At 39.7% G+C, this 24,751-nt stretch overlaps 1 protein-coding gene across 1 annotated transcript in view; it reads left to right on the top strand.

Moving 5' to 3' along the window:
- COL19A1 (collagen type XIX alpha 1 chain) overlaps positions 1-24,751 on the top strand; it is a 351,475-nt gene that overhangs the window by 279,282 nt on the left and 47,442 nt on the right. The window contains exons 18-33 of the mRNA XM_060030452.1: positions 1,319-1,381; positions 6,255-6,290; positions 7,200-7,235; positions 7,332-7,385; positions 8,070-8,123; positions 13,274-13,327; positions 14,027-14,116; positions 14,892-14,936; positions 15,043-15,120; positions 16,688-16,723; positions 16,839-16,892; positions 16,993-17,046; positions 18,106-18,147; positions 22,275-22,379; positions 22,461-22,514; positions 22,763-22,816. Of these exons, the coding sequence (XP_059886435.1) occupies positions 1,319-1,381; positions 6,255-6,290; positions 7,200-7,235; positions 7,332-7,385; positions 8,070-8,123; positions 13,274-13,327; positions 14,027-14,116; positions 14,892-14,936; positions 15,043-15,120; positions 16,688-16,723; positions 16,839-16,892; positions 16,993-17,046; positions 18,106-18,147; positions 22,275-22,379; positions 22,461-22,514; positions 22,763-22,816 (909 nt within the window). The remainder of the gene's footprint in view (positions 1-1,318; positions 1,382-6,254; positions 6,291-7,199; positions 7,236-7,331; positions 7,386-8,069; positions 8,124-13,273; positions 13,328-14,026; positions 14,117-14,891; positions 14,937-15,042; positions 15,121-16,687; positions 16,724-16,838; positions 16,893-16,992; positions 17,047-18,105; positions 18,148-22,274; positions 22,380-22,460; positions 22,515-22,762; positions 22,817-24,751) is intronic.

Raw genomic sequence — 24,751 nt, 5'->3', positions numbered from 1 at the left:
ACCAAATACCCATCAGTAGGGCTTTGACGAACCCCGATACATTAACACAGTAGAATGCTATCTGAGGGTTCAATGAATGAGCTAGGTCTAAATATATCTATTAATAGAGGATGGATATTAAAAACCACATTAAGTAGGGAAAAAAGTCACAAAATATTATATACAAGATCAAACAATGGCTTCTATAGAATTTGTTTTAAATATCCAAAATAACATATTATTTATGGTTCCACATATGCAGTAAAAGTGCAAAAATATAGACTGAAAACATAAGTACTAAATTCATGACAGTGGCTCTCTCTGGGACAGGAAGAGAGAGAGAATTTGAAACTTCTTCGGTTATAAATTTTTTTTCTTTCTTCCATCTTGGGTGTGTGGTCCATGGAGGTTTGACATATTCAACTTTATGTGTTTTGTATTTTTTTCAAAATAAAAAAAAAACAAGATGGGCAAAAAAGGCATATACTTGGAAGTGCAATGGTGAATATTGTTTTGCAAAAATGCTCCTGAGATTGGAAAATAACCAACATTACATAACTTCTAGTGGCTGCATTTAATTTAACAACTGTCTGGTATTCGGGAATGCTGGTTAACATTTAAATGGAAGCACAATGCTGGGACATCCCTGAAGTCTAATTAACGATACATTTCCTTGCCACAAGTATTATTTCTAAAATTTTATTTTCTCGAAATTCCCTTTATATGTCACATACAAATCCCTTCTCAAGATTTTTGACCAGAACCTCTTAGGCATTTCTAAGTTGCTACTGTCCTCACATCAACAAGAATGCCTTCTTTGTTCACAGCCGAACATTTAAGTGGTGATATAAGTGCTGGAAACAGTGGAGAGATGTGTTTTTCTTCCTGTGACTCCTCACCCCTCCACCTCCCCCAACCTGAAAAAAGAAAGAAGTGTCTGAAATAAAATGGGTCTGGATTATTGTGTCAGTTAAATTATCTCATGTCTTTAAAACAACAAAAAAAATTTTTTTTGCAAAAACAAAATACAGCAGAGCGAAATTATAATTTTTTCCCTCTAAATGTTCTTTCCTTGAAAAATAATTGACTTTTGTTTCACATTAATTTTAAAGATCCTAATGAATATTATGGATTTCTAAAAGACCTAAAGGCATCGTGGAGCACTGACAAACATTATTATGCAAATAGCCTAACTGGATTCAGAACTTCACATTGCCTCTTGGAGGATAAGAGATAACTTCCGTGGTTAGAAAGGGCACAGGCAATGCTCTGACCCTGACAGTCACAAGAGGACTCACCTGGCCTCCTGCAAAAACTTTCTTCTGCTTTTTCTTGAAAGGGTGAAATTGGACCACCAGGATTTCCAGGCTCTATTGGCCCTAAAGGTGAAAAAGGAGAATCTGTAAGTATTTTAGCTTTGAGAGCAGAGGAAGAATATCCAAAAGATAGAATTAAAAATATATTTCTTAATCAGCCCCAATTCCATGCACCTTGGTTGCCCCTGCCATAGGGAGCAATAGATCAGATATTTGAGCATGCACTCTAGTCAAGGTACTAAGTTTTTTACATGTATTACCTCACTTAGTTCATTTTTTAAAAAATCACCCCCATCCTTCAGATGAGGAAACTGAGGCACAGAGAGGTTAAGTAACTTCTGTAAGTTCACACAGCTAGGAAGTATTGAAACCATGAATCACTCCTAGGAAGGCAGATTCCAGAACCCAGGGTTTAAAAATCACTAAGCTGGGCTTCCCTGGTGGCGCAGTGGTTGAGAGTCCGCCTGCCGATGCAGGGGACACGGGTTCGTGCCCCGGTCCGGGAAGATCCCACATGCCGCGGAGTGGGTGGGCCCGTGAGCCATGGCCGCTGAGCCTGCGCGTCCGGAGCCTGTGCTCCGCAACGGGAAAGGCCACAAAAGTGAGAGGCCCGCATGTGGCAAAAAAGAAAAAAAAAAAAAAATCACTAAGCTGCCATGCTATAACTAAACATAATAGCTCAAATGAATAATAAAAGCATCTTTGGGCTTCCCTGGTGGCACAGTGGTTAAGAATCCACCTGCCAATGGAAGGGACAGGGGTTCGAGCCCTGGTCCAGGAAGATCCCACATGCTGTGGAGCAACTAAGCCCATGCGCCACAACTACTGAGCCTGCGCTCTAGAGCCCGTGAGCCACAACTACTGAAGCCCACGTGCCACAACTACTGAGCCTGCATGCCTAGAGCCCATGCCCCACAATAAGAGAGGCCACAGCAATGAGAAGCCCGCACACCGCAACGAAGAGTAGCCCCTGCTCGCCACAACTAGAGAAAGCCCGTGTGCAGCAATGAAGACCTAATGGCAGCCAAAAATAATTTAATTAATTTTTTAAAAAATGAAGCATCTTTGGCAATGGCAGTCATTTTTCAGGCAGCTTTAGAATCAGTGCTGTCACTCATGTACTCTGAAGTTCTCCTACTTCAGGAATCATGCTTGCCCTTAGTATTCCATCCAGGCCAGTAACAGCCCTTCCTGGGACTCTCTGGGAAATCTCATGTGTCCCACAAATCCAGTCTGGTGTCTGCTGCCCCGTCCATCTGCCCGCTCACTCCTGATACTCCACACTTGTGGGCACGTCTCCCACCTCTTACCTACCTCTCTGGGTCCCCACTGACTCCCCTCCATGCTGGAACACTGACACTCACCTTCTCCTAATTTCCACGTGACCCATAACAGACCAGTCCCTAAGATTTACTACAGTTCTACTGGGATAGCTGGGACTTGTAGAGCAGAATAGAGAAATCTGAACGGGTTAGAGCAGTGCTTCTCATACTAAGTGTGAACTTAAATAACCTGAAGATCATTTTGAAATGCCAATGCTAGTTCAGCAGGTCTGGCTTGGGCTTTTTACCAAACCCACGTTCAGCTGCTGATGGCTCATAAGCCAATAATTCGAGAGGCAAATGTCAGTAGAAAGGAAAGATGCTTTAATCAGAAAAGCCAGCCATCTGAGAAGATGGTGGACTTGTGTCAAGAGACCAACTCCAAAGACTCTGCTCAGCCGTGACAGTTTTTAGAGGGAAAAATGGGGGAAGAATCTCAGTGAATCATTGAGGCAGGAGGTTGGGTTCTGCATCTTTCTCCATTGCATGCAGACTGGCTGGCTCTTTCTTCAGATGTTATCTTGCCCGCGTGATCTGCCAGCAGGAGAGTTAGTCATATTTTAACTGCTTAATTCTTCATTCTTACTTCTTTTCATCTAGGAAAAGAATCAACAGGTTAGACAAGGCATGGGGTGCATTCAGGACAGCACAAGTCAGGAGTTAGTTTCAATTGCTTAGTGATCTCATTTTTATATTTAGGTTCTTTTAAGTTTAGAAGGGAACAGAAATGGGCAAACAGGAAAGGAACAAAAGAGCTGCTTTCAGCCTGAGTGGCTGTATTTCTCAAAGTCCCAGGCCGTGCTCCTGCTGTGGGTCCCTAGACCATGCTTTGCGTAGCAAGCGCTGGAGGATGTCACAGTTCCTAAGGGTTTCCCTGTGGTTCTCCGTCCTGCCACCAAGACCCAACCCCCTGAGACTACCTGTCGCCCCATCTACCTTACCCAGGAGAAACCAGCTTCTTTTCCTCTCAGTTCTTCTCCTTGTCAGTTCCCTCTGAATCCCTGAATTATCCCACACCCCTTACACGTCTTTGCCTGCCTCTCTCCTCACCCCCGCCACAGGAAAAAACACAAATTTCACATTATTAGCAGAGCAGTTTAGCTCTTTGTGATCTCAACCTCTTTAATACAGAACAGGATGTGGACTTCACTTTGCATAATAACCAGAAGGCCCGAACAGAACAATAGTCTTCATCCAGATCTGAATTAGGAGCCTGAATGGTACTTTAAAAGGGCACTTTGTTCCCCATTATAGGAAATTTAGAACAGGACCAGGTTAGACATCAGAGCTGAAATATCGTCTGGTTGAACCCCAGGATTTTATAGATAAGGAAAAAGAGGTTCTAAAATGTAGAAGACTTGTCCCAGATGGTAGCCATTGGAACTAGGACGAAATATCAGGTCTCTAGATAACCAGGCTCCTGATTTTGGTTCTTTTTTCTTTTACAAGCAGTTACTTTAGTCAGTGTGGCTTGACAGAGGTTCTAGATAAGCAATGTGCTATAATCAGAAACAAGCAGTTACAAAAGCAATGTTGCCCATTGCTCACATCTAATTAACTTCGTCTCCTATCTTAAAACTCAAATTGATTTTTAGAATTAAGACTGAAAAGCAAAAATATAAAGCCCTAACCTAATGTATAGAAATTATCCAATAATAAGAGATGTAATGATGTTGGATAGATATGGGTCATATTAGTCAGAGTAGGTAGGTTATGCCTAGTAACAAATTAGCCCTGAAATATCTATGGTTTTAACCCAAGAAAGGTTTTCTCTTGCTCGTGCTGCCTGCCCAGCGTGGCCGGGAGGAGTGGGTGTCCTGCTGTACACGACCCTCAGTGACCAGTCACCAGGCTGATTGGCACCCAGGAGCTACGCCATCTGCTAGGTGCCACCTTCTCAGCCTCCACTGCCAGGGAAGCAGGACTGGAGGATGATGAATGGGCTCCTTCAAGCGGCATGCATCACTTCTGCACACATTTCACGGTCAGAACTAGCTGCCTGGCCTCACATAACTGCAGGGAGCTTGGAAACGTCAGGGAGAAGATGGGGGCCCACAGTGTCCAGGTCACGGGACACGAGGCTTGTTCAGTAACCGCACCCCTCCCGATCGTGACCTGAAGGTCAAGCCCCTAAGAGGACCTTTGAGAGCAGCAGTACCTACCATAGTGGTTCTCACACTTGCCCTTGACTTTCAGATGCAAAAGAAAATTACTAAAATTACTAAGTTACTAAAAATGTGTGGTATCCATCTTATGGTCAATTCACTCCATTCAAATAATAAATCGATTACATTTCAAATCAAATCAAACAGACTGAGCAAGCAAAGCCTGGGATTGAAGTCAGGGTGCCTGGGTTTAAATCATCAGTGACCTCTTACTGATTCTGTGACCTTGAGGAAATGGCTTAATTTCTCTGGGCCTCAGATCCCCCCTCTGTAAATGAGTGTACTCATCGTACCCAGCCTGTTGACACAAGAGGGTAACTGTGTTAGTGTATAGAAAGTGATTAAAACAGGTATAAGTGTTTTATTCAATACATGTCAGCTACTATTGTTACATCTGTAAAACTTTAAATTCCCTAATTTAATAAACTTCTGTTCGACACCAATAGTGTACCTCAGAGTTGCTATGATAGTCAAGATGAATTATATCTCTACCTTCACAGAGTTTATTGGCAAGATAGACAAGGGAACATACAGTGGACGAATGCTGTTTTAGGGGAAGTAACTCAGTTACTCAGAAACTTTCTGAGTCTCTTTCCTCATTCCTGAAATGGGACAATATCTCCCTCACAGCCCTGTAGTGAAGGTTAAATGACATCATGATACATACCTTCAAGAACAGAAGTTAATAAGGGGAAGCCTCCCCGTGTGTGTGTGTGTGTGTGTGTGTGTGTGTGTGTGTGTGTGTGTGTGTGTTAAGGGTGGGTTGTGGTGTTAGTAACACAGTGACAACAGGGGCAGTGTTACTTAATAAGGGACATTCCTTCAAAGCTTCTGTCTCTCCCCAGAACCTTCATACCTAGACCCAACAAGAACTAGTATCAGTTCCACAGACTTGTACTGTTACTCACCCAGTAATTAACTGCTTCAAGCCATTTTCATTAAAAGAAAAATGAAAATTAGTAAAGTGTTTTTAAAATAATGATTTTGCATTTTTAAACACTAATTTAAACTCTGTATTTTTAAGCACCAACTGAAGTAACTGGAAAAATTCAAATGAATGTCCTTCCACCGATCACTCTGGCATCTTCACATTCATTCTGCCTCTGATTGGATGTGTGTGTGTGTGTCTGTGTGTGTGTGTGTGTGTGTGTGTGTGTGTGACCATCTTCTATCTGAACCATGCAAGAGGAAGCTGTGGCCTTGGACCGCATTGTAATTTGTCAACCACTCAGGATTCTCAAAATAACATTGAAATGATTAACTTACTGTTCATTTGGAGATATGAAACGGTTTTTAAATTCATTTTCGTATGGTCCTTCTAAGCTGCATAGGCAGACAATGTGACGTTCTGGATCACTGCATGTTTGCAATGGAGTCTGAGTTTGGCCTGCAGGATTTACCCACATCCAGGTTTGGAGAGATTATTCCTAAAAGTGTTTATAAATGATTCTGTTTTCCACCCATTTTCCTAGGGTGAACCCTTTACAAAAGGTGAAAAGGGAGATAGAGTAAGTAGATGTTTTATCACTGTCTTGGGTTTTCTACTTCATTTTCTTTCTCTCTGATTTCTAGTATGTTTACTTTGGAGTCTAATACATTTGATAAGGTCAGCTCCCTGAGCATTTTACTTTTTCCTCTGTGAATTTTGACTCTTTTATTTTGATAAATGAGAAATTTTAAACCTTGTTAAGTGTTATCATGTGATGACACTTCCACATTGGCTTTGGGTAGTGTATATTTTCTTTAACCCATTACTATTTGTGACTGGACATGAACGTGATGAAAGGTATACACTAAGGATATTTAAAATACAAAATTAATATGTAAGATACAGATTTTTTTCAAAAATTTTGTTAATGATACAAATTGGATTTCTCAAACAAGAAAGGATCAATAAGTCATGGAAAATAAGAAAAGCAAACTCATTATAGCCAATGTTGTCCTCTTTTGTGTAACCTTAATTTTTGTGTGTTTTTTTGTTCCATTAAATACATAGACCTGAAAGTAGAATCTCTATGACATATCAACTTAAACTTTACTCTTTCTTTTTCGCCCTCATCTGCAGTTTTAGTTCTCTTGAGATACAAGATGAACTGGCAGCAAATTATAACAATGTCAGCTAAGTAGGGAACTCAGTGACCGCTAATGGACCATGATGGTTAAAGTGTCAAAAGTGACACTGGGGAAAAAAACTGTTACAGACAAGAAAGAAAAATAGGAAATTATTGTTTATGTATTAGCAATAATTATTTTAAATCATATTTTAGAATGAACCCTCCTTGACTTCACCATGTCTTCCATAATTTTCCCCTTTATTGTATGTCAGCTAGTGGGGAAGTAGATGAATTGCAGCATTAGAGATGCTCTTCTCCATCCATATTTAAACATTACACATATGGTCCTTCTTTCATTTACAGGGAGAACCTGGAATAAGAGGATCACAGGGAATAAAGGTAATCCCCTGACCCCCTTCTCTTGCATCTCCGATGTAATGAGATTGTGAAACATTAAAATAACCATTTCACTTTCCTTCCCACCCATATGTTTAGGGCGAGCCTGGAGATCCTAGCCCCCCTGGTGTAATAGGAAGCTCAGGACTAAAGGTATATAAGAAATAACTGAGACGAATGAGGATATTATTTTGAAGTTATAGCCATTTCTGTGTAAAACAAGGAACTCTGATGGACCACTCATTTTCATCACAAATGTTCTCAGAGACTTTATCATGTTTCCATGGTGATCTCCCCGATCCCCACATTGGCCGCATTTATTACCTACATGGTAACTGGGCCTTATGGATCACAATGGGATTTTTAAGCTCTTTTCAGACCATATTCACGATAGCATCCTAAAAGCTTTAAGAGTAAACAGTGTGAGCCATGTCTATGACCCTGAGCTGTATTCTCAAAGAGAACAGGATTCAGGATTCAATTTCCTAATCCAAAATGATGCAGCCCAGAAGTGTTTGAGTTGCCCATGCAGGACTCTACAGGAGCGACCCAAAGAAGACCAGCTGTTGGGAGGTGCTGGAGAGATTCGTGTGATATGCCCCCACCAGTGGGCAAGGCAAGTTATCCAGGCCTCACCTACTGGTGAGAACAGACTCATTTAAGTGACAACATCTTGAAACTATCTTTGTAGGCCCAAAGCACGTTTCAGTGTTATATAGAGGAGGCTGGATGGTGGAAAGTCGATCTTTCTATAGATAAAGGTCACACCATGTTTTACATATATTCAGGTACCATCTAATTTTTATCAAATTAAAGTACATATCACCTTCTATTTAGGGTCAGCAAGGACCCGCAGGCCCTATGGGACCCAGAGGACCACCAGGAGATACTGTACGTATAGTAGATGCATGTGTCTTTGATATTTGGAAATTAAATTGAGACTAAAGCATGTTTTTTTTTTGTTTTTTTGTTTGTTTGTTTTGCGATACGCGGGCCTCTCACTGTTGTGGCCTCTCCCGTTGCGGAGCACAGGCTCCGGATGCACAGGCTCAGCGGCCATGGCTCACGGGCCCAGCCGCTCCGCGGCATGTGGGATCTTCCCGGACTGGGGCACGAACCCACGTCCCCTGCATTGGCAGGCAGACTCTCAACCACTGCGCCACCAGGGAAGCCCCCTAAAGCATGTTTTAAAGAACATCAACATCTGTTCATGTGACCGAGTTATACTACATTTTCCAAAGGCATGGGTCATCTCTACCAATAAAACTGAGCACACCTAATGTCAGGGGCTATTGAGAACATTAGTATCTTCATATAGTCATACGAGGTCCTTTTGAATATTAGCCTAAGAAATCAGTCTTTGAAACCCAAGTTAGCATTTCCATTATACATCATTATAAATGGCTTTTGGTTCAATTCTCCATCCAAGTAAGATACTTCCAAAGCTTCTGTTGTTGTCTTCTTGCAACATTCTCCAAAAAGGGCAAGTCTTTTGGCTGAAAATATTTATATAATGCAATTGGAGAAAGGTCCTCCGGTTGCATTAAACCTAGCTTTACTCAGCTCACACACACACACACACACACACACACACACACACATACACACCCTCACACCGTTTAAATGTACTTTTTTTTTTAATTGAAGTAGTTGATTTACAATATTATATTAGTTTCAGGTGTACATTATGGTAATTCAATACTTTTATAGATTATATACCATTTAAAGTTATTACAAAATAATGGCTATTTTTCCTGTGTTGTACAATGTATCCTACTTGCTTATTTATTCTATACACAGTAGTTTGCACTTCTTAATTCCCTTACCCCTATCTCCTCCCCCCTTCCCTTTCCTCCACTGGTAACCACTAGATTGTTCTCTATATCTGTGTGTCTGTTATATATTGTTATGTTCAATCATTTGTTTTATTTTTTAGATTCCACATATACGTGATAACATACAATATTTGTCTTTCTCCATCTGACATATTTCATAAAGCACAGTACCCTCTAGGTCCAGCCACACTGTTACAAATGGCAGAATTTCATTCTTTCTTATGGCTGAGTTGCATGTATATGACATCTTCTTTATCCATTCATCTATTGATGGACACTTAGGTTGCTTCCTTATCTTGGCAACTATAAATAATGCTGCTAAGAACATTGGGGTGCATGTATCTTTTTGAATTACTGTTTTCATTTCCTTTGAATATATAACCAGGCATGGGATTGCTGGATCACTAAGTAACTCTATTTTTAGTTTTTTGAGGAACTTCCACAATGATTTCTCTAGTGGCTGCACCGATTTACATTCCCACCAATAGTGCACTAGGGTTCCTTTTTTGCCACATCCTTTCCAACACTTGTTATTTGTAGAATTTTTGATGGTAGCCATTCCGACAGGTGTGAGGTGATACCTCATTGTGGCTTCGATTTGCATTTCCCTGATGATTAACGATGTTGAGCATCTTTTCATGTGCTTGTTGGCCATCTGTATGTCTTCTTTGGAAAAATGTCTATTCAGGTCTTCTGCCCATTTCTTAAATCAGGTTGTTTGTTTTTCTTAATATTGAGTTTTATGAGCTGTTTATATGTTTTTGATATTAATTCTTTATCAGTCATATCATTTGCAAATATTTCCTCCTATTCAGTAGATTGTCTTTTCATTTTGTCAATGGTTTCCCTTGCTGTGCAAAAGCTTTTAAGTTTAGTTAGGCTGCATTTATTTATTTTTGCTTTTGTTCCCTTTGCCTTAGAAAACAGATCCAAATATATTGCTACAATTTATGTCAAAGAGTGTTCTGCCTATTTTTTCTTTTAGGAGTTTTATGGTTTCAGGTCTTACATTTAGGTCTTTAATTCAGTTTGAGTTTATTTTTGTATATGGTGTGAGAAAATGTTCTAACTTATTGTTTAACATGTAGCTGTCTAGTTTTCCCAGCACCACTTATTGAAGAGATTGTCTTTTCTCCACTCTATATTCTTGCTTTCTTTGCCGTAGGTTAATTGACCAATAATTGGTTTATTTCTGAGCTATCTGTGGTTCCATTGAGCTATGTGTCTGTTTTTGTGCCAGTACCATACTGTTTTGATTACTGTAGCTTTGTAATATACTCTGAAGTACGAGTGTGTCATATCTCCAGCTTTGTTCTTCTTTCTCAAGATTGCTTTGGCAATGTGATGTCTTTTGTGGTCCCATATAAATTTTAGGATTATTTATCCTAGTTCTGTGAAAAATGCATTGGACAATGCATTAAATCTGTAGATTGCTTTGGGTTGTAATGACATTTTAACAGTATTAATCCTTTCAATCTATGAACACAGGGTCTTTCCATTTCTTTATATCTTCTTCAATTTCCTTCATCAGTGTTTTATAGTTTTTAGACTATAGATTTTTCGCCTCATTGGTTAAGTTTATTCCTAGGTATTTTATTCTTTTTCATTCAATTTTATATGGGATTATTTTCTTGCTTTCTCTTTTGGATAGTTTCATTATTAGTGTATAGAAAAGCAACAGATTTCTGTATATTAATCTCATATCCTGCAACTTTACTGAATTCATTTATTACATCTAATAGTTTTTTGGTGGAGACTTTACAGCTTTCTATATATAGTATCATGGTATCTGCATATAGTGACAGTTTTACTGCTTTCCTTCCAATTTGGATGCCTTTTATTTCTTTCTCTTGTCTGGTTGCTGTGGCTAGGACTTCTAATACTATGTTAAATAGAACTGGTGAGAGTGGGCATACACGTTTTCTTCCTTATTTTAGAGGAAAGGCTTTCAGCTTTTTACCACTGAGTATGATGTTAGCTTTGAGTTTGTCATAAATGGAGTTTGTGATGTTGAGATATGTTCCCTCAGTACCAACTTGGATGAGCATTTATCATGAGTGGATGTTTAAGTTTGTGAATTGCTTTTTCTGCATGTTTTGAGATTATCATAATTTTTACCCTTCCTTTTGTAAATGTGGTGCATCACATAGATTGATTTGCAGATATTGAACCATCCTTACATCCCTGGAATAAATACCACTTGATTATGGTGTATGATCCCTTTTATACATTCTTGAATTCAGTTTGCTAACATTTTGTTGAGGATTTTTGCATCTATATTCATCAGAGATATTGGCCTGTAATTTTCTTTTTTTGTAACGTCTTTGTCTGGTTTTGGTATCAGAGTAATGGTGGTCCTATAGAATGAATTTGGCAGTGTTCCCTCCTCTTCAACTTTTTGGAATAGTTTGAGGAGGGAAGGCATTAGCTCTTCACTATATGTTGGGTAGAATTCACCTGTGAAGCTCTCCAGTCCTGGACTTTTGCTTGCTGTAGGGTTTTTTTTAATTGCAAATTCAATTTCACTACTAGTGACCAGCCTGTTCAGATTGTCTATTACTTTCTAATTCAGTGTTGGAAGGTTTTATGTTTCTAGAAATTTGTCCACTTCTTCTATGTTGTCCAATTTTTTGGCATATAACTAGTATTCTTTTATGATTTTTTTCATCTCTGTGGTAATGGTTGTCATTTTTCCTCTTTCATTTCTTATTTGATTTATGTGTGTCCTCTCTCTTTTTTTTTGATGAGCTCTCACTAAAGGCTTATCAATTATGTTTATCTTTTCAAAAAACATAGCTCTTTGTTTCATTGATCTTATCTATTGTTTGGGGGTTTGGGAGTCTTTATTTTATTTAATATTTCTTCTCTGATCTTTGTCATTTCCTTCCTTCTTCAGACTTTCAGTTTTGTTTTTTCTTCTTTTTCTAATTCCTTTACATGGGAGGTTAGTTTGTTTATTTGAGATTTTTTCTTGTTTATTGAGTTAGGCCTATACGACCATAAACGTAGAACTGCTTTTGCTGTATCCCATAGATCTTGGAAAGTTGTGTTTCCATTTTCATTTGTCTTGAGGTGTTTTCTGATTTCCTCTTGATTTCTTCATTTACACATTGGCTTTTTAGTAACATGTTGTTTAGTCTCCACAATTTTGTGTTTATCCCATTTTACTTCCTGTAATTGATTTCTAGTTTCATACTATTTTGGTTGGAAAAAATGCTTGATATAATTTCTGTTCTCTTATATTTGTTGAGACTTGTTTTGTGGCCTAGCATGTGATCTATCCTGGAGAACATTCCATGTGCACTTGAAAAGAATGTGTATTCTTCTGTTTTTTGATTGAATAAATGCACTTTCCTATCCATTCCCCCATGTCAGCTTTGTGTCCCTTGGACAATCTCCCTGGCCTTCTGACATCTTGGGAGCCAAAACCTCACTATCAATCCTCACTTGAGCAAAACGAGAAAAATGCTTGACCATCACTTCTTAACACTGATCTCTATCTGGCCATGATTTGAGTACCCTCCATGCAACTGTTAGAATCTCTCCTTTTCCCATCAGCTCGGGAGCAGCCCCATGACATCTTGCTCTGTTCTCTGTGCTCCCTGACTGAGCCTACAGGGGTTCATCTTTCAGCACGTTTGGTCACTTGGTACTTAGAACATTCACTTCATGAAGCAGATCTTTTTGTTGCACCCCCAAGCCATTTAGTGAACCATTGAAGGTGTACCTAATGGAGAGATCTTACAAAAGAAACATAATGCTGGTGGCACAGGTGGAGCCACAAGATGCCCAAGAAATGACGTTAAGTGATAGTGGCTAGAGCTAAAATAGAGACTAAAATAAAAGAGCCTTTCTTGCCAAATCATAGTAAAAGCATATTTTCTATTTACCCCATTGTCTCTCTGAGTCATCGTGTGATGCCACCAAGAGCCGTTCTTCCATGCCTTTTGGCAGTAATATGGATGGGGCATTTCGTTCAGGTCTCCCTTATTTAGTTTCTTTCTCATTACATTCAGGTTCCCTCACTTGAAACAACAAGCCACATATTTTCATTAAGGTTTTTCTCTCTCCAGCAGACCAAAATCAACACGTTTCCAGGTAGTTTGCATGTTAAAATTCTGTTCTCCTGAAAGACTCACAGACAGAAATGTTATTACAATAAGAGATTTTCTAATTGCTCTCTCCCTTTTATTCTGAATTTTCTAGGGATTGCCAGGAGAACACGGTATCCCAGGAAAACAAGGCATTAAGGGAGAAAAGGTATAGCTTCCGTTTCACTCACTTTGTATATTAAGTAGCTGGGTAGGAGGAAGAGACAGAGGGTCATAAGGACACTGAGGGAGTGAAAGGACAGGCCAGGGCAGCTGGGATTGTGCAGGAGATAGATGTTCGCATAAACTATGGCATGAGCGTCATCCCTGGACACTGTGGCAGCCCAGGTTCTGGCACTGAAAATGCAATGTGACAAAATGAACTGCCTTAGAGTTGAAGATCTCAGGACTCAAAAAACCTGTTTCAGGCTCAGCTAACAACTCAGGTATAGACCTAAGAAGTCTCAATCTCTCAGTACCTGTTTCTTGATGTCTATGTGGAAATAGTATTTTAGTACTGAACCATTACTTGGAAATAACTTAAAGAAAACATAAAGGTCATCTAAAGAACTATATGAATAGATTTTTATATTTTTTGCATATCTATTTATACACATACATACATTTCATGATACTGTAAACCTACTGTAACATAGCTCACCGCAAGATCTAGGTGCACTTAAGATAACAGAACAGTGTCCGCATGGATTGGACACTCAGTACATATAGTGGAATGAGTGAAGTGAATGGGTGAGAGAATGCAGTGTGACTGGCTATGGTGACAACTTAATACTATGGAAACTGCTGCCTCTACATGTCCCACCATGAACCTGAGTGATGAAGTGAGAATCTTACCTTGTTCCCTCAGGGAGACCCAGGTGGGATTATAGGCCCTCCTGGACTTCCAGGTCCAAAAGGTGAGGCTGGTCCTCCAGGAAAAAGCCTGCCAGGGGAACCAGTAAGTACCAATCCTTTTACTAACATTTCCTTTGAAAGTTGATTAATTACTGTTTGTGTGTTCCCAGTTTCAGATCACAGGCATAGGAATGTTTAGGTCTGCAGAAAAAGAAGTATTCATCTTATTCTTTAGATCAGAGGTCTAATCTTTTTGGAAATTTGATGCAAGCAAAGAGCTCTCATCTGAAGAAAATGCACACACATGCACCATTTTTCATACAATTTTGGGAGATTCACAGGTGCCCCTGAAGCTTCTGCAGGGACTATTTAGGGATCTATGAAGCCTAGTAAGGTTTGCTAGTTTTAAACCATAAACCTTCCTTGGACAATATCTTAAAACAGAAGAACTGCCTGAAATTTCCCTTCTAGAGGCTCTGCATATATAGCCATAGGTGGTCATCTTTAAAAAATGTCCTTGTGGCCTGGGCTAATCCCAGGACATAGAAAACTGGATAGCTGGAAAATCCAACCCATGTGGCTGTTTCATCTGCCTTTTTTTCTCATCCCCTTTGACCTTGTATATGAATAGTAATAAATAATTCTCAATATCAGATGCCTCATTTTAAAGATGAAAACATCTTATATTTTAAAGTAACTATACAAAATCTGCAGCCTAGTGAAATTTGTGTTCCCTCTTCCTTACTATTTTACAGAAAAGGTTTATTCAAAAAAGATGAAGAGCAATGAAATATTTTTGAGTTATGACTTCTAAGATGTAATTAACCTTTTTAGGAAAAGAAATATATTCACTTCCTTTTCTCTTCTTTTTCTTTTAGGGGTTAGATGGAAATCCTGGAGCACCTGGTCCGCGAGGGCCAAAGGTAAAAATATCTTAGATAATTTTTAAAGAATTAATAATTAACGAAATATAACTGGAAAATCCATGTCCCTTGAGCCTCACACTAACAGAAGCATCTAATTGCACAGGGAGAAAGAGGACTGCCAGGTATCCACGGCTCCCCAGGTGACATAGGCCCCCCAGGGATAGGAATTCCTGGCCGAACTGTAAGTGAAATTCAATCAAGTTTTTGAAACCCTGTTGACCCAATGTTGTGAAATAAAATCCAGCAACAAATTTGAATATGGAGAAAAGAGTGAAATGGTCAGAGGAGATACAAAAAGTGCTAGTCAGAGAGCAAGAATTAATGGGCTTTGTGGTTATATCCTAAGCACAGAAGGTACCCACTGTTTATTGACTTACAGATGCTAATCACACGTACACTGATTTTGAATTAGAAGAAGTTATTTAACACTTTATTCCTCCATTCTATATATTTAAAAGTACAAATGAGTGTAAGATTATGAGAATGCCCAATATTAGGATATTATATATTACTGTTTGTTTTTAATTAGAATAAAATGAAAAGTTACTTTTAAAGTGAATGGAGTGCCTATAAATGAGATGATATCAAAAATCTCTATGTAATATCTTAGAGAAGAGAGAATAGAGATCGTTTTTGATAGTTAAGACACATAATAGAAAGTTTTTTGACGTGTTTTAGCTATAAGGGTAATAATGATAATAATGACCATTGTATGCATACTTGTGGACTAAATAGCAGTAAGAGATAAAACTTTTTATTTGCTCTGAAAAAAGATAAAAGATTTTGGGACAAGAAAAGTGAAAGAGATGGTTATCCCAAAGACATTAATTTGGGGATTGGCCTTGAAATGAAATTATCATGAGAGGTAAAAGAAGATGTAAATAGTGAATGGTTATATTGTGTGTGGTTGGTGTTTGATTTTCCAGGGTGAGAATATAAAGACCACTGGAGATGGGAGATTAAACAAAGTAAAAAAGTAGGTCAGGAAATTATTAGGGGAGTGAAGGAGGTTGAAGCGAAAAATAACCCAACAAACCAAAAATAACTTAAGCACACGGTATAAATAGAAAGGAAGCAAAAGGTAGCTTTGACAATAGGAATATTTATTTAAAAGTAAGAAGGGAAAAGGCAATGAGCAGGTAGTGAAGCCAGGTGCTGAGACCCCAGCTCTTTACTCACCCAGGTGATCAGTCAGTTCCTCATCCAGGGGTCCATGGTCATGAGATAGGGATGGATCTGTCATCACTAGGTTCACTGATAATCTCCCAGCCTCATTTCAGTTACCCCCAATTCCAGTTTTCTAACATAGAAAAGAATAACTGAAGTTTTGTTTCCAGTTCCCATCACTGAACACTGGTTCTGGCAATTTCTTCAGAGAAATGACTCCCAGTAAAAAGCAGGAAGGAGAGGAAGCCCCAAGCCGGTTACCCTGTGGCCGGCCAGTGTCTAGCAGACAGAACTTGGGCGTGTTGTTTGTGCGCCCGTGAGTGGGCAGGGACCGACGGCGGGCTCAGGGGTGGCCCAGGCGTCTGAACGCAGTTACGGTGGTGCTTCCAGCACTGCCTCTGGTCAGGTGTTCACCTGCCACCCAGAACTCTTGGCCAGCTTTGCAGAGAGTTTTCAGGGTGTGCAGGGTGGCAAGCCCTGTTGTCCACTATGTAAATTATAGTACTTGGCCCTTTATCCCACTTGGGTAATCTATGGACATTCCCAGCAGAATTCTGATCACTGAATCTCCTTCTATTCAGGGCTCCCAAGGCCCAGCTGGAGAGCCAGGGATTCAGGTAAGCTACTTAACCAAGTTATCTGGCACAGCAAATCCATCTTGCTGACTGGGGGGGGATGGGGGCAATTACTAAAAGACTATCCTTATAAGTAACTATTTTCCCCCTTTGCCAGGGTCCTCGAGGTCTCCCTGGGTTGCCAGGAGCTCCAGGGACCCCAGGGAATGATGTAAGGACAGTTTTTACCTACTTCCCCTCTCCCCCACACCTGCTTTAATCTGAACCTGTGCCGAGGTGCAAAGATTTGAACATGCTGCTTCTGTTTTCAGGGAGCTCCCGGGAGGGATGGAAAGCCAGGTCTGCCAGGCCCCCCAGGTGACCCGGTATGTTGACACACTGTGCCTGATTTATGTATCTTTAATGCACGCAGCAGCCTAACAGCCTACCAAGCAAGTTTTGCTGTCCGGACTAATTAGAATGTTCAGTGACTGCTTAGTGATTTTGTTTATCCCCACTTTTTTGTAGAGGGGAAAAAAATTCAAGCTACATCAGCATTTTTGTGTGTGTGACGAATACTTATTTCCCGAGGGTATAATTCAGCTGTGCAATTTTTTGCCCCAAGCTGAACCTTGGTGTATAATGTCTCAATCCCATGGAAAATTGAGTTAAAATACATAGCCACGGATTCTGTTCTTTCTAATGCTAGTGACAAAATGAACTTCATTTTTCTAAATGAAAGTCTGCGGGTAAGTTTCCCACAATATGGTACATATCTATTGATTCGGTGGCTTTAAGAATGCTGAAATGGTTCAATTACAAAACTGGCTTGAGGAGGCTTTTCAGAACAGGTTTAGGCACTAAATGGGTGTTCCAAAGTTTTATTTTAGGTTAAACCTTGCTTTGAGTGACAGTGAAATCCCTTTAAATAGCCTCCAAATTGGCAGTTATAATTTAAGAAGCCATATGGTATATGACATTGTATTAAGAATGTTGTATAATAAAACCCAAATCTGGCCTCTCGGTTCTGAGTCTCACAAGTCCTCCTACACCGTTTGAGCCTCATGTGCCGTTATAAGTTACATGCAGAGGCGTATCTTGGCCTTTAACTCCCTCGCTGAGTGAGTCATGTGTGTACGTGTATTGACTGGGAACCTTCAAAGCATTACTGGGGTCTACGGTGTCTCTCTGAAAGGACGCTTTAAGACACGAGACCAACGCACTGCCCGAGTCCTGTGTCTGTTTCTGGATAGGAAGCATCATGTTGGCCAACCATCCTCATGGTGAGGCTCTTCTAAGCCCTACCATTTGTCACCATGGTGACAAATCTCAGCTGGCCTGGTGTTTTGAGGGAAAACATCTACATTCATTATGTTTGTATTGTATTGTGTGCCTGTATATGTATAATTACATGCCTTGGGGTTTTTTTTTCTCCTTATCCACAGATTGCACTTCCTCTCTTGGGAGACATTGGGGCCTTGTTCAAGGTACTCTGTGGCTATGTAAGAAATTATGTGTTAACTTCCGGGAAAAATCAGAAAGGAAATCTTTACAAGAATTGGAGTTAATTGCTTAGCCTGAATTAAAATTCAGTTTCTTAATGGCAGAGCATCTTTCAGATAGAAAAAGGAGCACGTATCTGTATATGTCTAGTGCCACTTACACTAATTCCCCACTCTCTTCTCTACCAGCCTCTCATTTTGGGTGTGGAGGAACAGGGGGGCAGGGGAGGAGGTGGTAGTTCTGAGATGAGCTGCAGGAGAGGAATGGTGTCATTAGCACCCTTGAGTAGATGTTTTCTCTCTGCAGCAATAGCTTTCTCTTAATGGTGTTTACCCACCCAGGCTCATCCCTGTGAAACCCAGTCCTCCTCACGGTATCTGCCCTGGCCAGTCCAGGATGCAAAGCAATGCTGCTCAATAAACAGCTAGCTTGCAATTTTATGTCATGGGATTTTACAAAGTGAGTTACAAAATTCCATAGCTGACAATTGCCCTGTGACTCTGTTAAATAAAAATGATCTCTACCTATTATCCACCTCACAGGGAATTAATCTTGCTACCGTTTTTTTTCTCTAATACTTTCCTCTATTTTGTTTGTAAAACAGATGGGGGGAGGTTGATAATAGGACACCTGGAGGTTGTGTATTTGCATGTTTCTTTGTGGAATGCTAAGACTGAACCCAAATGAAAGTCAGTCCCTTTATATTCCACTCAGACCTCATGTGTCGTATCTGTCAATGTATGAATGGACAATATATTTGTACACAGACACACGAGCTATGTGTGTGTATATGTGATTATTTTATATTCCCAGCATTTAACCCAATGGTTCCTGCAACGACTTACTCAATAGTAGGCAGGCAGGAATATTTGTTGAATTGAATTCACAAGACTAGAATTCTAGTAAATATATTTGTCAGGTGATAAAGGTTTTGAGAATAGTATATGAATATAAATGTAAATGTAGATATAAATATAAATATATAGAGGGGGGTTTTAAGACTTTCAAAACTAACATTTTCTCATAAGTCAGGAAATAGGGGCTTCCCTGGTGGCGCAGTGGTTGAGAATCTGCCTGCTATTGCGGGGGACACGGGTTTGAGCCCTGGTCTGGGAAGATCCCACATGCCGCAGAGCAACTAGGCCCGTGAGCCACAACTACTGAGTCTGCGCATCTGGAGCCTGTGCTCCGCAACAAGAGAGGCCGTGATAGTGAGAGGCCCGCGCACTGCGATGAAGAGTGGCCCCCACTTGCCACAACTAGAGAAAGCCCTCGCACAGAAACAAAGACCCAACACAGCCCTAAATAAATTAATTAATTAATTAGTTAAGGAAAAAAAAGAGGAAATCCTATTTTTTTAAAAAATAGTATTTATGGGGGCTTCAGGAGGATCTTATGTTTATTGAGTTATGATTACATGCCAGGCAACACACTGCTTTACTTATATCATCTCACTTAACCTGCGCAAGAATCCTATGAGTTCAGGCTGTGGAGTTTCCCATTCTGTACACGAGAGACCTAAATTCTGAGGAGTTAAGTACCTTGCTCAGAGTCACACAGCCAGTAAGTGTGACATTAACACAGGAGTGCAGGTCCTCAGACAGTCAGTCTCATGTTCTCTACGAGGGCAGTGATGTTGGAAATGGCAGGATTGTAGGAGTTATATCATTGCGGAACAGTTAGGGCTCTTTAAGGATCAAAAAAAATTATTGACTATCCTGATAGGCTGTGGCAGCTCCCACTACAGACAAAAAGACTGCAAACAGGCTCTGACAGGGAAAAGAACCAGGGCTCCGATGGCCTCAGACATGGCCTCAGACATGGAAGTAGTCAACAGTTTCACCAGGGCAGCATCCCCTTAATAAATGCCCTTGCCGGGGTCCAGACCCAGCATCACCTCATGGAGGTTTTGAGTCTCAGGGGAGCCAGTTGGCAAGAGGTGGGCAGGACCCCTGACTGAGTCCCAGCAAGCTGTATTCAGTAGAAGAGAAGCATGTAGTTCCCCAAAGCATATGGGAATTTTAATCCTAATCCTGTCATCCAGTACATTAACTGTCCCACTCTGTCTTAAAGTCTTTAGTGGACTTGATCGTCCTGCTTTCTGTTTTCAAAAACGGTGTTTGAATAAAGTGTTGAAAAGAACTGACATATTTCCCAGCCCGAATGATGTATACCTTCAAAGACCTTCCTCCAGGTTAATCTGTGTATCAGTCCTTCTTTGAACGAGCTTGTGTATTAGCTAATAACTGCGTCTTTATCCTCTCCGTGAGAAAAATCTTAAAAGATTTTTTTTCAAGAACCTTAATGAAATCCACTTTTCCTTCATTTACCATTCTAGTAACTCTAACCTAAAGAAGATGAGGTCAGTTTGAAATGACTCTAGAAAATCCTATTGACTCGTAATTATTTCCATTTTTTATGTTTTATTAAAACAATCCTGAAACTACCACAACATTGTAAATCAACTATACTTCAATAAAAATCAATTGACTAATCCATCCTAAAATGTTACTTATATACAAAGTAGAAATAGACCCACAGACATGGAAAACAAACTTATGGTTACCAAAGGGGAAACGGGCTAAGGGATAAATTAGGAGTTTGGGATTAACATATGAACACTACTGTATGCAGTAGATAACCAACAAAGACCTACTGTAGCACAGGGAACTATGCTCAATATTTTGCAATAACCTATAGGGGAAAAGAATCTGAAAAAAAGATATATATGTATGTATAAGTGAATCACTTTGCCATTTACCTGAAATTAACACAACATTGTGAATCAACTATACTTCAGTAAAAAAGCAATCAATTGAATAATCCATTCTAAAATGTTACTATATATTGATATGCCATGTTATAATGTCTACAGATACAGTAGACATTCTTTATACTTTTTGAAATATGGAAAGCTTTTTGGTTCTCTGAAGTCCTCAAGCGTCTCTACCGTCACAGTTTTTCAGATTGAGTAGGGGTGGTTCTACAATTATGTACGTGTTTCTTAACTCCTGTACCAGCACGTTAGCTCAGCGGAATGCTCCTAGTGGTAAAATTAGTTTGGGAAACTTTGCACATTCCAACTCCTTCTCATGTAGTCCAGCTCTAAGAAGGACAACCACAAAGAGAACTGTTCTGACCCAGCATTTCTTAGGCAAATTGCCTCAGAACCTTTTCAATATCATACAAAATTAGTCCTCCATGGAGCATATGTTTGGAAATCAAACTTGTGCTGATATACACTGGGTCAAAAATACTGAACTTCATGGGCTTTCTTGCCAGCTTCCCATCAACGGCAAGCTTCCATTCCCTCTTCATGTTTAAGGATTCTTCCCTTTGGTTAAAAAGATGGAAGAATTGAGACTTAGATTGTCCTACCTTTGGTCAATTGTTAAACTTAAGCTGTCTCCCCCACTCAGTAGTCCCTATTTTATGCCTTTCCTGATCATATTTTTATAACAGTTTATTTAAAAATAAGCCTCTGTAGGCTTTATGTGATAAGAAGTTTATCTTGTGAGCTCAGATACCTAAATTGAAGCCTTTGCAGATCAGCTAAAGATTACAGAGAAGGCGATGGAAAGGTGATTCCACTTATATTTCCTATCTGCACTTGGATTTGACTTAGAAGTCAAGTCCCAGTCGCTCAAATAATTGTTTCCCGCGTGAGTGTTTCCCCTAACAAATAAAAGGTTAGTAAGCTGTGTTTAGGGCTCTCCAACTGATTGGGCTCTCGAAAGGGGAGATCCTTTCTTCACAGCTTTCTTTCTTTCTTTCTTCCTTCCTTCCTTCCTTCCTTTCTTTCTTTCTTATGATTTATGCTATTGGTTTTATGAGCTCTGTAATCTTGCTGGTTATTCCAAACTTTATTGCCACCTCTCTTTTTAAACGTGCTGCTAAGCAACTGAAACTCTGTGTTCTTGACTTATGAGTTTATCTTTTAAAATAGTTTTTGCCTCCCCAAAAGTAGTCTTTCAAATTGAATAAATTAAGTTTCTGAAAGTAGAATGACATACCAATGGCTATCACTCAACTCTCACAAAAGTTCAAATAGAAGTTCAAATCCAATCAGTGAATAATGAATCTCCAGTGACCTTATCTCTGTCTTCATTAGAACTTCTGTGGCAACTGCCAAGCCAGTGTCCCTGGGCTGAAAAGCAACAAAGGAGAAGAAGCAGGTGCCGGTGAGCCTGGACAGTTTGATTCTGTAGCCCAGAAGGTAAGAAGGGGGCTAAGTGTTGGTGGACCCTGGAGGTGACACATGGTGCCTTCTCTCAGCTGTGACTGCTCTGTCCTCTAGGGCGATGTAGGGCCACGAGGTCCTCCAGGAGTCCCAGGCAGAGAGGGACCAAAGGTAAGGAAGTCTCTCCTCTGTGCAACCTTTAATTCAGGGTAAAAAAAAGAAATACATTTTAAAATACAGTCCTTTTTCTAAAACTATTTTGAAAAAGTGGTGTAAAAGCCATTTGCAGATGTCATTTATTTTTTTCCCCCGATTCTGTCCAAATGACATGCCCCAAGTGTCCTGAGAAGAGATATGTTCATTTTCCCAAAAGATGACAAAATGACTGAGTGTACTAACTAAATGTATTGTGTCTCTAGGGGAGCAAAGGAGAGCGAGGCTACCCCGGGATACGTGGGGAGAAAGGCAATGAGGTAAAAGGCTCTTCTCTGATCATGCAGCCCTACTGTTGATTCTTTCCATGTGACACAACAAAAGGACATCAATTTTCCATATCTCATGTTTGATGCTAAACAAATAGAAACAAAGACAGGTTTTTTCCAAGTGTTAACACATTAAAAATAATACGTCGATGCTTATTTTCAGTGATCCAGTTTCTGAGACAAGGGAATTCAAACACAAAGTTAACATATCAGTTACTACGTTTCTGTTTTCTCATAGCAGGTAACAATTCCAGCTCTCTCAAGATAAAAGCAAGAAGAAAGAGGAAAAGGAGATTTACTGAAAAGAATCCCAAAGTAGCTCATAGAATTGAAGGGATAGTTAGCAACCAGCCTAGGGATAGGGGCAGCTCCAGAACTCAGCAGAAGTTCCCTGGGCCGCTGCTGCAACGTGACTCAGTTTCACTGACCTTGGTTTGTTTGTATCTCTGCTCAACTTTCAAACTCTTGGGAGGAAGAAAAAAAAAAACTATCAAATGGGTCTGCTTGGACTGGTTTAAATCAGCTGCCCACCCTCCCACTAAGGTTCAAAGTCAAATGTGCTCTTGAGATGGTGGCATAATTTTCTGACTCTCAGCCACACTGATGCTCAGGATAGCATTCTTTCCTGCATAATTCACATGAACTCTTAGAAAAACCAATTAGGATGATGAATTCTTGTTAGTTTAAACAGTTTTGATACTAATAACGCTTAATGAAAGTAAGTAAGCCATCTAGTAACCTTGATGTTAGTGCAGAAAATCAAAATGATATAAAGTCGATCTTTTTTTTGAGTTGAAGTTATATATTTCACATTATAAATTATCATCGTTGTTATTGTTTTTAATTAACATGGATTCTATCCAAGAAAACTGTGAGGATTGGCTTGGGTTTTGTCCAAGTTAAAAATTGAAGAGCAAAGAAATACAACAACATTTCTTTTCATCTGTAAATAAAACAGTAAAGGCATTTTATTTTCTAAATAAGGAAGAGGTATTGAGCTTTTGTGTCTTCATGCTCCACAGAAAGTTGCACTTTGTCTGATTTTAATAGTCTAACAGCTTTTAACTGCCTAAGCTCAAGAAGTAGGCTTTAAAGGCAATTGAGAATGTAATAACAAAAAGATCAGGAAATAATTGGAATTCAGGCTTTTTCATAAGTGACTCTGAATTAAATTTATTAGAAGTTAACTTTTATTGATTCTTCAGAATCCTTAGCACTCCTGGTGAACTGAAATCCCTCCTTAATCACTATTTTAGTGTGCTTTTCCTTAAGTACACCTTGCTGGGTTTTTAACACAGCGTACACAGACTTCGCACAAGACACTTAGACAATTCCAGCTAGTTCAGGAGGAGATTCTCCACTGTTTCTTCACATCACATGAATAGTATGAATAAACCTGAAGTAACATACTAGCTCAGTTGGGCCTCTGGGGGGTAACGGGGCAAGGCAGCTTGTCCCTCTCAGGCAGGTGGGAAATACTGAATATTATCTTGTCTTCTACTTGGACTCAGATACTCGCTTAAATTTTAATCTGTTGATTTGTTTAAGTGAATGAAACTTTGCCCAAGAACATATGTATTTCCAGCTGGCCAATAAACTGTACTATTTTAATATGCATATAATATCTAATCATACAAAATCTAAGATGTCTGTTCTACCCTTAGTGGAAAAGATGCAGAAGGACACCCTGTCTCTTTGAGGAATTCCCAATTATTATTTAATAATTATCCAATGGTCGATTTAATCCATTTGGGAACTTAAAGAGAGGAATTGCCTTTCGGTTTACTGCGCTTACGAAAGTGACATTACCCTCAACGGTTTTTACAGGTGTTGTTTCACAATGCAAGGTAGCAAATTAGCAGATGCTGATAGAACACAGACTTACCTCTCATAGTCAGAGGGAATTCTTGCTTGGAATACAGGTCT

The sequence above is a fragment of the Delphinus delphis genome, chromosome 14 (genome assembly GCF_949987515.2).
Source record: "Delphinus delphis chromosome 14, mDelDel1.2, whole genome shotgun sequence".
In the NCBI taxonomy this organism is placed as follows: Eukaryota; Metazoa; Chordata; class Mammalia; order Artiodactyla; family Delphinidae; genus Delphinus; species Delphinus delphis.
This window is presented reverse-complemented; position numbering and strand designations above follow the sequence as displayed.